General features: G+C 42.7%; 1 protein-coding gene across 2 annotated transcripts in view; it reads right to left on the reverse strand.

Moving 5' to 3' along the window:
- Positions 1-670: 670 nt before the first annotated feature.
- LOC101739213 (serine/threonine-protein kinase SMG1) overlaps positions 671-13,110 on the reverse strand; it is a 119,780-nt gene continuing 107,340 nt past the window's right edge. Inside the window, exons 3-16 of one of the 2 annotated variants that reach the window (XM_038013904.2) lie at positions 9,659-10,988; positions 8,734-8,973; positions 7,543-7,715; positions 7,167-7,294; positions 6,423-6,625; positions 5,809-5,936; positions 5,447-5,654; positions 5,088-5,186; positions 4,919-4,987; positions 4,199-4,327; positions 3,690-3,883; positions 3,531-3,610; positions 2,811-2,890; positions 671-2,177 (exon numbers count right to left, since the gene is read on the reverse strand). In XM_038013904.2, coding sequence (XP_037869832.1) covers positions 2,100-2,177; positions 2,811-2,890; positions 3,531-3,610; positions 3,690-3,883; positions 4,199-4,327; positions 4,919-4,987; positions 5,088-5,186; positions 5,447-5,654; positions 5,809-5,936; positions 6,423-6,625; positions 7,167-7,294; positions 7,543-7,715; positions 8,734-8,973; positions 9,659-10,988 — 3,139 coding nt within the window. In that variant the 3' untranslated portion in view covers positions 671-2,099. Of the gene's footprint in view, positions 2,178-2,810; positions 2,891-3,530; positions 3,611-3,689; positions 3,884-4,198; positions 4,328-4,918; positions 4,988-5,087; positions 5,187-5,446; positions 5,655-5,808; positions 5,937-6,422; positions 6,626-7,166; positions 7,295-7,542; positions 7,716-8,733; positions 8,989-9,658; positions 10,989-13,110 lie in introns of both variants that reach the window. The other variant, XM_038013903.2, reaches the window with a different exon arrangement.

A 13,110-nucleotide genomic window follows, 5' to 3' on the forward strand; every position in this document is an offset into this window, starting at 1 on the left:
ATTAATTTTCATTACAAATAACTTGATAATATGTATTCGTTTTACCCACAAGGCAGTCCGTGTTCTTGTATATTGTTCATGATCCTGAATGGTCAGACGTGCTTAGATCTGTAGTGGCACAGTTGGACCACATTCATACTGCTCAGCAGAATTAAACCGGAGACTCACAATTTACTTTATTATCTCTGGTACTCATTGAAAACACTGTCCCGATTTCAAAAAAAACCTTTTCCGATACCAAGTTTAGGTAACCTAATTCCGAAGTGGGAAATATTATATCATTTAGGTACTTGTTGTTTTGACTCACTCCGAAGCTCATTAATGCACTTTTGATTTTTCACATTCAAAATTTACTTATCTACTCAGCTTTATTAACAATAATCACAAATTTTCGTTATTAGCAGCGGCACCATGTTTTAGTTTTTTACCGCCATTTTTGAATTAGGTTTTTTTTTGTTGAGGCACACGTACTCGCACTTGGAGCCTCAACAGATGAGATAAAAGATGAAATATTTGAGGTACAGTGTCCACAACATGTAAAATGTATTGGATACTTTACACGTACATGTATTGGACATAATTATACTTTAGTCCTACATTAGTCTTAGAACTGCAAAGGGTTAAGGAAGGAAGGAAATCCCCATATTTGTTTAAATAAAACAACCATAAATACATAGCGTACACCGTTTAATAATATTATATAATTAAGCGACACATTCATTCACATAGCAGACGAATGCATTTAGACTAACTTTTCATAAAAATAATTTGTTTAAAAAATATAAATCTTGAATCATTTGGAAATATTAAAACATTAACAGTTATGGTAGCATTAAAGATTGTTTCTGAAAATAAACAAATTTGTGATGTTTTAGTAGAAGGGTTACTGAAATTACATTCTGATTGTAGATATCACATAGTTACCAATAATCTTATCAGTTCCCATATAAATCACAAATACAATAAGAAACAGAGCATGTATGAGAGAGAACACTCCACGGCGCACGTTGTTAGCGGACATATTGTACACAGACATATTTTATTGCGAGAGTAATAAATTAACAAAATAACTTTATTAAAAAAAAACAGCATTAAGGAATACGTGACTATTCGATCGATATTACAGGATTTTCGGAAAATTAACAACAAACATTTTATCACAGAATTTGTTTTCCGTTACATTTTAAGATCAGCATTGTACTTTATGTGTGAAGTGGTAAAGTTTGTGGGATGTGGTCGTAACGTAGCTCACCAGGAACGAGAAATGTTAACAAAGGAACATTACGGGCACAGTATTAGGGGCTGGACGTTAGAAATGCATTCGTCATCACAAACATTACGCGCCCCCGCTGGAGGGAGGACAGCAAGCCATACATATTGTGATAACGTATTATAACATATACTACACTTAGACCCGTTCCCCGATGGATACGGATTGTATTGAACAACTACTGTAGCGACGCGCTCGGGGGACCGGGACTGAGCTGGACTACACTAATGATACCTACACGAGTAATGGTAGACGATGCGGCCTGCTCCTACTTTACGAACTTTAAGCTTTTTGTTTAATTGAGCTCGACGATCGAACAGGCCGCAGACGCGAGGACACTACCGCTGGTTCGGAACGAGGCTCGCCGAGAAGAACCAGCAAGAAACTCGGCGGCGGCTGGCGGGGTCGGCGAGTGACGTCGACGTAAGTATTTCGTCGCTTTGTGCACCCACATATGACGTCATGCGCCAGGTTACGTTTACGTGTATATTTAATATTACTGAAGAAAGTTCGCATATGTGAAGTCGATATCCCAAGACCGTGCCGGGCCCGAGTCCCGTGCGGCACGAGGGCCCGGGGTCCGCAGCGCGTCCGGCGCTTGTCATTCTCCGAGTGACGACATCGGCCGTATCATCGACCCGACGTCGAACGTTTTGTTTATTTCCATTAGTCGCGAGTCGGCTCGCGGCCGTCCGGAGCCGTCCGAGTACAAGTAATGATTGAAGGCTAGGTCGCCAGGCGCCCCCCTGCGCCCCCCACTGCGGGCGGGGGGGCGCGCCCAGGAGCGGGACCAGGAGTGTGCTCAGTGCGAGAGCCAGTCGTCTGCGGATCACACCCAGGCCATCCAGCCTTCGTACATCAGGCACAGGTTTTCCGCGCTGGTGGCCTCAGATATCAGGTGGTCCACCTGCGGTTCAAATATATAGTCTTAGTTAAACACATCTTGATGAAAGGATGAAAGGCGATTGCATGCAGCAGAGATGCGAATGTTGCGATGGATGTGTGGAGTAACGAGAATGGATAGAATACGGAATGAATATGTTAGAGGAAGTCTGAAAGTGGCACCTGTGACAGAGAAGCTGAGAAGTGCGCGTTTGGGATGGTATGGACATGTGATGAGACGAAATGAAAATGAGGTTAGTAAGAAAATGTTAACCATTAATGTGGAAGGATATAGAGGAAGAAGTAGACCTTAAGAAGAAATGGATGGATTGCGTGAAAGACGATATGGGTAAGAGGGGAGTGAGCGAAGAAATGGCATATGATAGAAGAGTATGGAAGGAGAAAACATGTTGCGCCGACCCCAGGTGACTGAGAGAAGGGCAGGATAATGATGATGAGTTAAACACATCTTGACCGGCTGCCACGCTCACTTGAATGGTCTTTATGATATTTGATGGAACCTTGAGAGAATATTAGTTTTTAGATTTGTATTGAATTAATGGGAATCTACATAATGTAAAAAGATATTTAGATTAAGATTGCCAAAATCAGTGATAATAAAGAGTAGAGTAGAACGTCCGTTGGCGTGTGTCCTCACCAGCTCGTGCGGCTGCGGCCTCCCCTCCAGCTTGAGCCGCACCCGGCGCCACACGCTGGCGCCCACCGCGCTCTCGCACGCTGCGGGCACACGCAGGGTTGCAACACGGAGTTACATTCAAAAACTAATTTATTAACGGTAGGCAGCGGCTCGGCTATGCCCGTGGCATTGCTGAAGTCCGTGGGCGACGGTAACCATTCAACATCAGGTGGGCCGTATGCTCGTCTGCCTGCTAAGGCAATAAAAGTGTTTTAATTGTTCAATGACAACCCTGAGCTTACACAACAAAAGTACCGTTAGGTCGTTCATTGAATTCAACGCGACAGAACGATATAGACAATAGTGAATTCGTTCAATTAATTCATTTCAAATTATGAATACGACAAAAATGCAACAGTCTTACCAGGTACTTACTACATAAGGCTCAAAAAATTCTACTAATTATCAACTTTATTACGGCGAATGTTATAGATTTCGCTTTTGTTGTAACGACAAAAGATGCTGTTTGATATGGCGACACGGAGTGACAAAGACCGAACTTTTCGAACAATTATTGAAAACTTCCCACTGATGCGCTCGCCTGACGTAACTATATCCGAATGTTTGTAACTTTAAGTTCTAATAAAAGTATCACGGGAGAGCAATCACTAGTTCTGCTTTAAATAACCGATCGTAATATTATAGAGTAAGACAGGGGGTGTGTATAGTTTATGAACTGACCGTGCTTGTTGTTGGAGGTGACGGCGGCCTGTCTCGTCAGCTTGCGGCCGCCCTGCTCCGTCGGCCAGTTCTCGTGGACACTGCGGATAACGATACGGGCTTAGTGTGGACCGGCTCGGGCCGCGAGGCTACGTCACCGAGCTAACGAGCGGCGCCTACTGCAGTAGCGTGTGCGCCAGCGCCGGCAGCAGCTCGCGCACGCGCCGCGCGCCGCGGGACACGTCGCCCGCCGCCGCGCCCCCCGCCGCCGCGCCCCCCGCCGCGCCGCTCCCCGCCGCACCCGCCTTCAGCGCCGCCAGCTCGCGCGACAGCTCGCGCTCCATACTCAGGTACTCCTGCGCGGGGTTGTTGCCCTGGGGACGTTATGACGTCACTATCTAAACCATGCCTGTACCTTCTTTGGCTTGTCAAAGTATAATATATTAGAATATAACAAATTAAAAAGAAAAATGAAAGAAAAAAGAAATGGAAATATTTCTTGGTGGCTTGCAGCGATCGGTTTTGATTCGGACATCGTGTCAGAGAGCGAAAGTAACCACTTATATTATAATACCAGCGGAAACGACCTGTCATCCACAAAAATGTTAACATTAAAATTATAGTTAAATATTTAAGAATATAAAAATGAAATAATTTATTTTGGAATAACATTAGAAGAAATAGCGCACCTGCAGCGCCGGCTGCAGCACCAGCAGATGCGGCGCCGCGGCGGCCGTGACGTCACGCCAGGCCGCGCCCGCCGCGCCCGCACCCCGCACGCTCTCCCGCACGCTGGCACCCGCGCTCGCCGCGCGCTCCTGCGACGCGCATGTTGTAATTATTAATCAATATTCATTCTTAACTTAACCAATGGATATATTTTTCTATTTGCGAATTGTTAATAACTAATTATTATTTCGACTTCGGAAACACGTAACACTCTAGCTACAAAGCCTGACGGTAACTTTAAGACAACAATGCATAGCCAATAAAATCTATTGTAGAACATAATCTAACCTATACGATAACCTATTCCGTATGTAGACAAACCTCAAAATTTAAAGGATATAAAAATACTCGCATAATTTTTTTATTGCTGTAAATATCTTAGTTTTAAATATCAAAAATTGAGAGATGAAAATGAAAGGAATGAAAATTTGATGATGATGAGTTCGTGACAAATCTTAGTTCGATTTTTAAGTTAAATTAATTTCCTAAAACGCTATTTAGTGGAATAATGAAACAAAAACTTACTAAGCCCGTACAAGCAATTAATGGCAAATCGATCTGTAACTGTATTTACGAAACGTCCGTGGCATAATGTAGTGAGCCCGGTGCACAGTACTGCTTAAGTTTTCGCAAGTCCCGGACCTAGTTGAAATACTTTTAGAACACTTTTCCCTCCTCACCTGGCGGGCGGCAACATCTGCCACCAGCTGCGCTATCATCTCGCGGAGCAGCGCCGAGACGTTCTCGACCTGAGGATTGTATTTTTAAAGTATTTAGATCGTTAGTTTATGAGAACAATTTTTTGACAAACGCACTCAAATAATGTACAAAACGAATTAACTACCGTACCCATTGTGTATCTATATTCCCTTCAGGGTGCAACATCTCCATGAGGGCTTCTTCCACCGGCGACACATCCAGGGCGTACTTCTGCGCTAGGGTGCACGCCTGGTGAGGGCAAACGGACACGGTTAAAACGGTGAGTTATCGTGTTGACGTCATGCTTAGTGGTCGTTCATTCGATACGTCTAGCAAATAATTCAGTTACTAGAGTTAAACACATTGTTAATTTATCGACGCTTAGTGATAGTGCTCTAATTTTTGATCCTTCAAGCCGGATTTGAAATAACCACGTATGCAAATGACTTGAATATTATTATTATATTTAATCAGTCTTGTTTATTGTCTGGTACAGGCGGGGGGTGTACCTTCTCCCAGTGGTGCAGGGCGGCGGCGAGGGTGCGCGCGTGTCGCGGCGGTCGTAGGCGGGCGCGAGCGGCGCAGCGGGCGGGCGCGGTGAGCGCGGCGGCGGCGGATAGGGCTCGCGCAGCCCGCGTGTCTGCGGCGGCGCCGGCCTGCTCCAGCCGCGACACGATGCTCGACAGCGACGGGTTGGCGCCGGCGCCCCATTTTACTCTAATCCGGTTATTTATTAAAACTTTAAACTTTTTTCAAGCGATGAACATATTGTTATATTTGGCAATTGTTTTGATACTACATTTTTATTTGTTTTCGTTTATTACTAATCAATAATTTAACATATAGTAGGAGTATGGGTGATGTAGCGTACCTCTGGTGAGCCGAGTTTAGCAGAGACTTCATCTTGGCGGCGGCGGCGGTGAGCCGCTCGAGGCCCGCGGACAACTCCCGCGAGCGCCGCGCCAGCAACGCGCACAGGTCGCGGTGCCCGCCGACGGTCTGCGCGAGCGTCGTCTCATCATTACAATCTTATGACAGTAGTCACCGACGATGGAATCGACATCACCGGAAAGTAATCTTCATTGACTGATCCAAATATCATTGTGGTATTGTTCTCTGATGTTCGTGAGCAGTGTTATATTAGACTGTCATTGTGCCAACTGAATATGATTCATAAAAAACGCGATTAATCCGTAAAAGTTGTTTTAATTATATCGTTTTGGTAATTTGATATTTCTTAGTAATCTGTAATGTAAAATATTGCAGCCGCCATGAATAGAAAGGTGGTGTGAACGAGTACAGGCAATAAACTTGTGGGCATAGAACAGCATACTTAGCACGTTTCGAATTAAACTGCTTTAGAAACTTTTGGACGCTTTACAATGCCGATTAAATAGTGTTAGATTCTTGAAATTATGTTACGAATTAGCAGATTAAATTTATTTTCTGTTACGTTAAAGTATATAAGATGAATGCTGTGGTCACCTCGTGGTGCAGATGCAGGTGCGCAAGGTGCGCGCGGGCCGCGTGGTGCGAGGTGGTGAGCGCCCGTGCGTGCGCGCGCAGCACGGCGGCGGCGGCACAGAGCGCGGCACGAGCGGCCTGCACGTCGCGCACGAGCGCCGCCCCGCGCTCCCCGCCCGCCGCCTTCTCGCACAACGACTCCAACGACACGCTCCACGACGCACCTGCGGCGACATGCCCGTGCTTACTGTTTCTGTTGCCTTTTTTTTTATTTTTTTTATTGCTTAGATGGGTGGACGAGCTCACAGCCCACCTACTGTTAAGTGGTTACTGGAGCCCATAGACATTTACCACGTAAATGCGCCACCCACCTTGAGATATAAGTTCTAAGGTCTCAGTATAGTTACAACGGCTACCTCACCCTTCGAACCGAAACGCATTACTGCTTCACGGCGGAAATAGGTGTGGTGGTGGTACCTACCCGTGCGGACTCACAAGAGGTCCCTCCACCAGTAATTACGCCATTTATAAGTTTGCGGGTTTGATTATTATTACACGATGTTATTCCTTCAACGTGGAAGCCGATCGTGAACAATTGCTAAGTACATATTTCATTAGAGAATTTGGTACCCGCCTGCGGGATTCGAACATCGGTGCATCGCTAGATACAAATGCACCGGACTTCTTATCCTTTAGGCCACGACGACCTTAAATTGCCTAAAAAATTTGTATACCAGGCCCCGGCTCAGAACGAAGAAAACTTACCAATTTCCTTCTGTTCCACTTCGGCAGCAATGTCGACTCCGTGCCGATGTAGCAGGAGACAGAGCGCGGCCGCCAGAGCTCGTGAGCCCACGCCCAGCGTACAGCGCGATACGTACTCCGCTGTGAAGCTGGAAAGTTCGAGGGTTACTTTGTGGGTGCGAGTTGGCACAGGAGCCACGACACATGGTTGCGGAGCACATAGACACTACAATACGAACAAATATGTATTTCGCTTTAGATACAAGGCGTATTTAAAATAAAATTTATTTACAGCGACTGTTTCTGCTCTTTTTTCTGGGTATATCGAGTTGCGCAGATCAACGCCCTTCCACCGGTAATTACACGAATTAATCAATTCCAAATAGTTGAGTCTCACCGTCTGACGGGCTTGCACAGCGCTGCGTCATCATAAACACTCAAGGGTCCGGTGCCCTTGAAGGCGCACGCCATCTGCGTGCACATGGCGAACACTTCCGCGATGGTCTGGATGCGGCGCACCAGGAATATGTCCTCCAAGACCGACCGCATCACGGGGCTTTGGAGAGTCGCCTGCAGAGACAAATAAATGTATTTGCGGTCTATGTTGTGAGATACAGAACATGTATAGAGTACATGCATCGGATGAAATATTATTTATCAAAAAACAATTTGGCAATTTAGGAGCTATGTAGATCACATAAACGTGCTGTAATCATAATTTCCTATAAACAATAATATTAGACGGGTTCTTTCCACGATTTTTACTTTTACTGGGTAAATAGCAGCGAAACTATAAAACAATTCCTAATTCCTAATCTATAGGGTTTTTCATTAGGGATGCTCGAACGTTGACAGCTCATAGCGCCCATCTTGGTAAAGCAATAGCTGTCAAATTTGGCATGAGCACATATTTAATCGTGAAATTTCAGCATGGAACGCTACACGCTTGTCCAGCGGTATCATCGGCCCTTATTTCTTCGAAGACGCGCAAGGGGCCGCGCTCACTGTCAATGGCGACCGATATCGGGCGATGATAAGATACTTTTTGTGGTCTAGGATAGATGGTATGGATCTCACAAGCATGTGGTTCCAACAGGATGGTTGGTTCCTAATATGGTGCCCCTTGCCATACAGCACGGGAAACATAAAATTTATTGGAATTCGAAGGCTTCGTCATCTCGGATGGTGGCGACATCAACTGGCCACTGAGGTCGTGTGACTCAACACCGCTTAACTACTTTCTGTACGGGAACGTTTTACGTCTGGGCTACGTGAAAGCTCTAGTCTATACAGCACCACAAAGCACCCTGAAAGCCAACATAGCTCGTGCTCTTCGTGAAATTTAGCTTCATTTATGCGAAGATATCATACAAAATTACATTACCTACAGCGGACTCGCGGCAGCCATTTGGAAAAATTTATATGTTTCATACATAATGTCATCGAATACCCTTTAAAATAAATAAATGTGGCGTTTGTATGGTGTAAAGTTCGAGAACTAAATCTTAATAAATTTTTAATGAAAAACCCTTTATTTAACATTGATGGCCAAGAAATATAAATAAACAAACAAACAAACTACACTTACAGACATGTGCATAGATTCGCTGATATGATCAATCTTCCTCCAAGCTGGAGGTATAGGTATTGCCAAGTGGTCGGCCAGTTCCCTTCCTCTCAATTCTACAGCAGCGAATAGACCGTTGAAACCCATAAGCAGCATTCGTCCTGAAGACTGTCCCTCCACATCAGAAGTCGGGGCAGAAAGCAGTGCTTCATAACGAGCACGCAGTTCTGCCGCTACAACTTGAGCGCTGCTTGCTGGAGACTGCAAAACAATGTACTAAGAATTACCTCTAATGCTGTGTTATGGTGACACTGAGGGTCACGCCTATGTGCAGCAATGAAAAACCTGCAACTGACGTTGACGACATGTTAATGTTTTACATTTTTAACTCACTTTATATTGAACGGATTTCGGAGTCTACAAAGACCCTAGTAGGTATGTGTGCAAATTGTTCACTTTACGTAGTGAATTCGAGGTCTTTATATTACAACGGCTGTCATATCCGTCAAACTGGAATATAGGACTGATTCGCGGAAGAAATAGGCAGTAAAACCAACCCTTGCGAGCTCATAGTAATACTGGTGGTAGGACCTCTTGTGAGTCCGCACGAGTAGGTACCACCACCCTACCTATGTCTGCCGTGAAGCCGTAATGCGTTTCGGTTTGAAGGGTGGGACAGCCGTTATAACTATACTGAGACCTTAGAACTCATATCTCAAGTTGGGTGGCGGCATTTACGTTGTACATGTCTATGAGCTCCGGTAACCACTTAACACCAGGTGAGCTGTGAGCTCGTCCACACATCCATGGAAAAAAAAATAAGACCCCTACTATCAGTAATTAACCCAATGATATGTTTTATTTTTTGATTATTATGACACAACATTATTCCTACATAGTGGAATTAATTCGTGAACCGATAAAACCGTTTGTATTGTATTATTACCTCCATATCCATGACCAAGTATCTAAGATGCACTTCAAGCTGGGCCAATAACTCGTTCAAAGGCACAGTAGAATTCATTATGACCACATTCAGTTCATTTATCATTAGTAGGACAGACGGTTCTTCAGAATGTATCTTCTTTAACGCTTCAGGAAGTATGATCGTGCTGAAATTGTAATTTAGTTGGACCAAATCAGCTAGCAGGTAATTCACATTCCGAACACATTCCACTGCTACTGGTAAAGCAGCGTCTTCTACTGAAGCAGACTGCAACGGCAGCAGCGATAAAAGCTCCACAGCTTGGGTCGACAAAGCGCTCATATCATCTAGGAACCACTCTCCTTCTCTCGACGTTAAGTCCACGAGACAATCACCAGCACTTTGGGCACCGCTCTCAAGCATCAGATATCTTCGATTTAAATGACACAGCATGCTGATAACAGCACATTCTAAAGCGGTTGCGGCTCCTTCTTCAGACCTGACCCAGTTGCCGATGCTCGCCTTTGCCTCTCTGTAAGCTTCTTGAGCAACAGCCATGGCTTCTGGTCCACCTTCTAGTTGCAACTTCTCAACACACTTAGCCAAGTTTGCGTTCGCTTTAGCACTGATGGTTTCCAAGCGATAATTATAAGCAATAATTTGTTGCGGATCGCCTTTGTTGTTCTCCGCATTGATGATGGCGTTGACTTGACTGGCAACCTCTCGGCAAACCTCGGGCGATTTGCTGTCTAGAGCAGCAGCAAGGAACTTCCGGAACATAACTATGCGATGGTATTCCGTTTGACTCTGTGGGAAATATTGAGAGACAGCTACGTATTGTGACAAAAGTTCCAGACAAGCCCTAATGATGCACTGGGTCTGTTTCAAAGATTGATAAAATTCTTTTTCGGCTTGTTCGCATTGAGTGATCATGGAGCTTTGACCTGCATTTGTTAGAAAATCTTTTATGTGTTCAAAGATCGGCGTGTCTTCTTCTTCGTTTGGAGCGGAAAATTCTTGCACCCAAGCCATCAATTGCGGACCATTAAGAAGTTCAGAAGTCGCTGAGAAACTTTCGATCTGTGCGTCAAAATCATTCAGTATTTTGACTAACGCTTTTTTGGAATCTTCAACAGCATTCTTAGCTTGTTTGTATGAAGAGTACTTTTGCGAGATTGCGTGCAATGGATGGTTGTTCAGATTAGGTCCATATGCTTCTATTTCTTTGATTAGTGCCATTTGTTGGTGGCAATCTTGGAGTCTCGCCTCGACTTCAACCAGTTCTTCATGTTCTTTTTGCCACTTGTCAGCGCTTTCAATGATACCAGGCAAGATGGCCAGAAATTGTTCTCTGCAACAATACAATTTTAGAACTATAGAAATTATTTGTACTTAGTTTTACTAAAATCCATAATTCCCTTAGTCAATTATTTATTTTCATGATCATAATCATTAAATTGTATATTCTATTGAATGAATGGAGCGATAGAATCGATTTCGTGTCTGACAATTATTTGTTAGTGTCATGTGTCATTAATTATTTACAATTACACGAATGCGAAGCATGGCTGGTGTATTATTTCGAATGAAAAATAGTGAGTCGTTTGAAGGGTAGGACAGCCGTCAATGCAACATAATGACTTAGACTTGGACTTCATATGTCCAGTTAAGGTGTCTATAAGCTCGGGCATCTGGACTATAGATTATTTTGCCAATCAATAGCAATTAGAAAAGTGATAGCAATATTTAAATATATATTTTTATAATTAAGTACAAATTTTTATATCACAATGTAATCTTAAATTTAGGATCTTCAAACATAGAACTCTGCAAACAATGTTAAAGTGTTCTTAACGAGTTTGGCAGGCACTCAACAAAAGATGACCAGTTCATTTTTTTGTCAAACAGGTAGACCAGTGAAGCATATTGTTAAATGTTTATTAAAACTAATGAAGTACTTCGATGTGGATGCCCACAGTTTTGCTTGCACAGACTGCACTTTATAGCTAACGAGCGGAAATACGTGCTCAGAAGTGGAACGCTAGGTAGCTTATGTTCTTCCCAAGGATTCAAATTATTTTTAGAACGAATTTCGTCAAAGCTGGTGACTTGGAAGTGAAAACATAACAGACAAACCGAGTTACTCTCGTACATAATCATATTTTTCTACTTCTAACGTCAAACATTTTGAAAGTAAATTCTAACAATCTTAAATGATGATAGCTTTTTTGTGTCATCCGATTTTAGTGAAACGTAGCGTATGTTCTAATCCGAATTCATCTCTAATATACCTGTAATCCCTATTATAGTTCCGGAGATTTGTTCAGGAAAACAAACAGACAAATAGATAAAAAAATACGCGATTGACGTTCTATTATGTATATTTATTTAGTTACCTTTTATGATTATTATTATTTTCTTCAATGTAGAGACACGAATATACAGTATATTGATGCTGATTATATGTATTGATAGCGCCTATTCGGCCATTGATTCAGTGCCAACCCACGAGTTCCTAAACTTAACATGCTTTAGCATTAGAAAAATGCTCAAAATAATTCTCAAAAAAAAAAAAAACGGGGATTTCCTTTGTCTAATATACTGCACGAATCGTAGACTAGATAATAAAATTAAACGAACACACTTTTCAGTGTCGTATAGTTTAACACGGTGCCAATAAATCCGTGTACGTTATCTTTACGAGTTCGTTGTAACCAAGCGTGTATATACACATATATCTAGTAAATTGTTCGGGGAATATTTATTAACAAACTAGCTGACCCGGCAGACTTCGTGGTGCCTAAATCGATAAATAAAAGACCCAAAATTTTGTATTATATAAATTTAAAACAAACTAAATGAATTTTCATATTTATCTACTTTTAAACCTTCTCTGGACTTCCACAAATAATTCAAGACCAAAATTAGCCAAATCGGCCCAGCCGTTCTCGAGTTTTAGCGAGACTAACGAGCAGCAATTCATTTTTATATATATAGACTAGCTGACCCGGCAAACATTGTTTTGCCATATATAAGATTTCTAGGGAATTTCTAGTGTAGAAAAAAAAGCTAACTTATTTTAAGTGTGTAAGGATGTGGTAAATGAGTGAAAGAGGTATGTAGTGCTGTAAACGATGAGGGAATATATAATAAAAATAACAAAACCTCATTCAACCACATAATACCTCATTATAACAAACAAAAAAAGTCCAAATAAAAAAAAATATGTTAGGGGTGGACAACCCTAATCACTTAGGGGTATGAAAAATAGATAGTAGCCGATTCTCAGGCTTACTGAATATGCATAAAAAATTTCATGAGAATCGGTCAAGCGGTTTCGGAGGAGTATGGGAACGAACATTGTGACACGAGAATTTTATATATTAGATTATCGCATATTTTCATACTTTTTATGACTGGAAACTCATTGTCTAACTAGTACTAAGTGATGATTACCAAACCCCATAAATATA

This window comes from Bombyx mori, chromosome 11 (assembly GCF_030269925.1).
Source record: "Bombyx mori chromosome 11, ASM3026992v2".
Taxonomy (NCBI): Eukaryota; Metazoa; Arthropoda; class Insecta; order Lepidoptera; family Bombycidae; genus Bombyx; species Bombyx mori.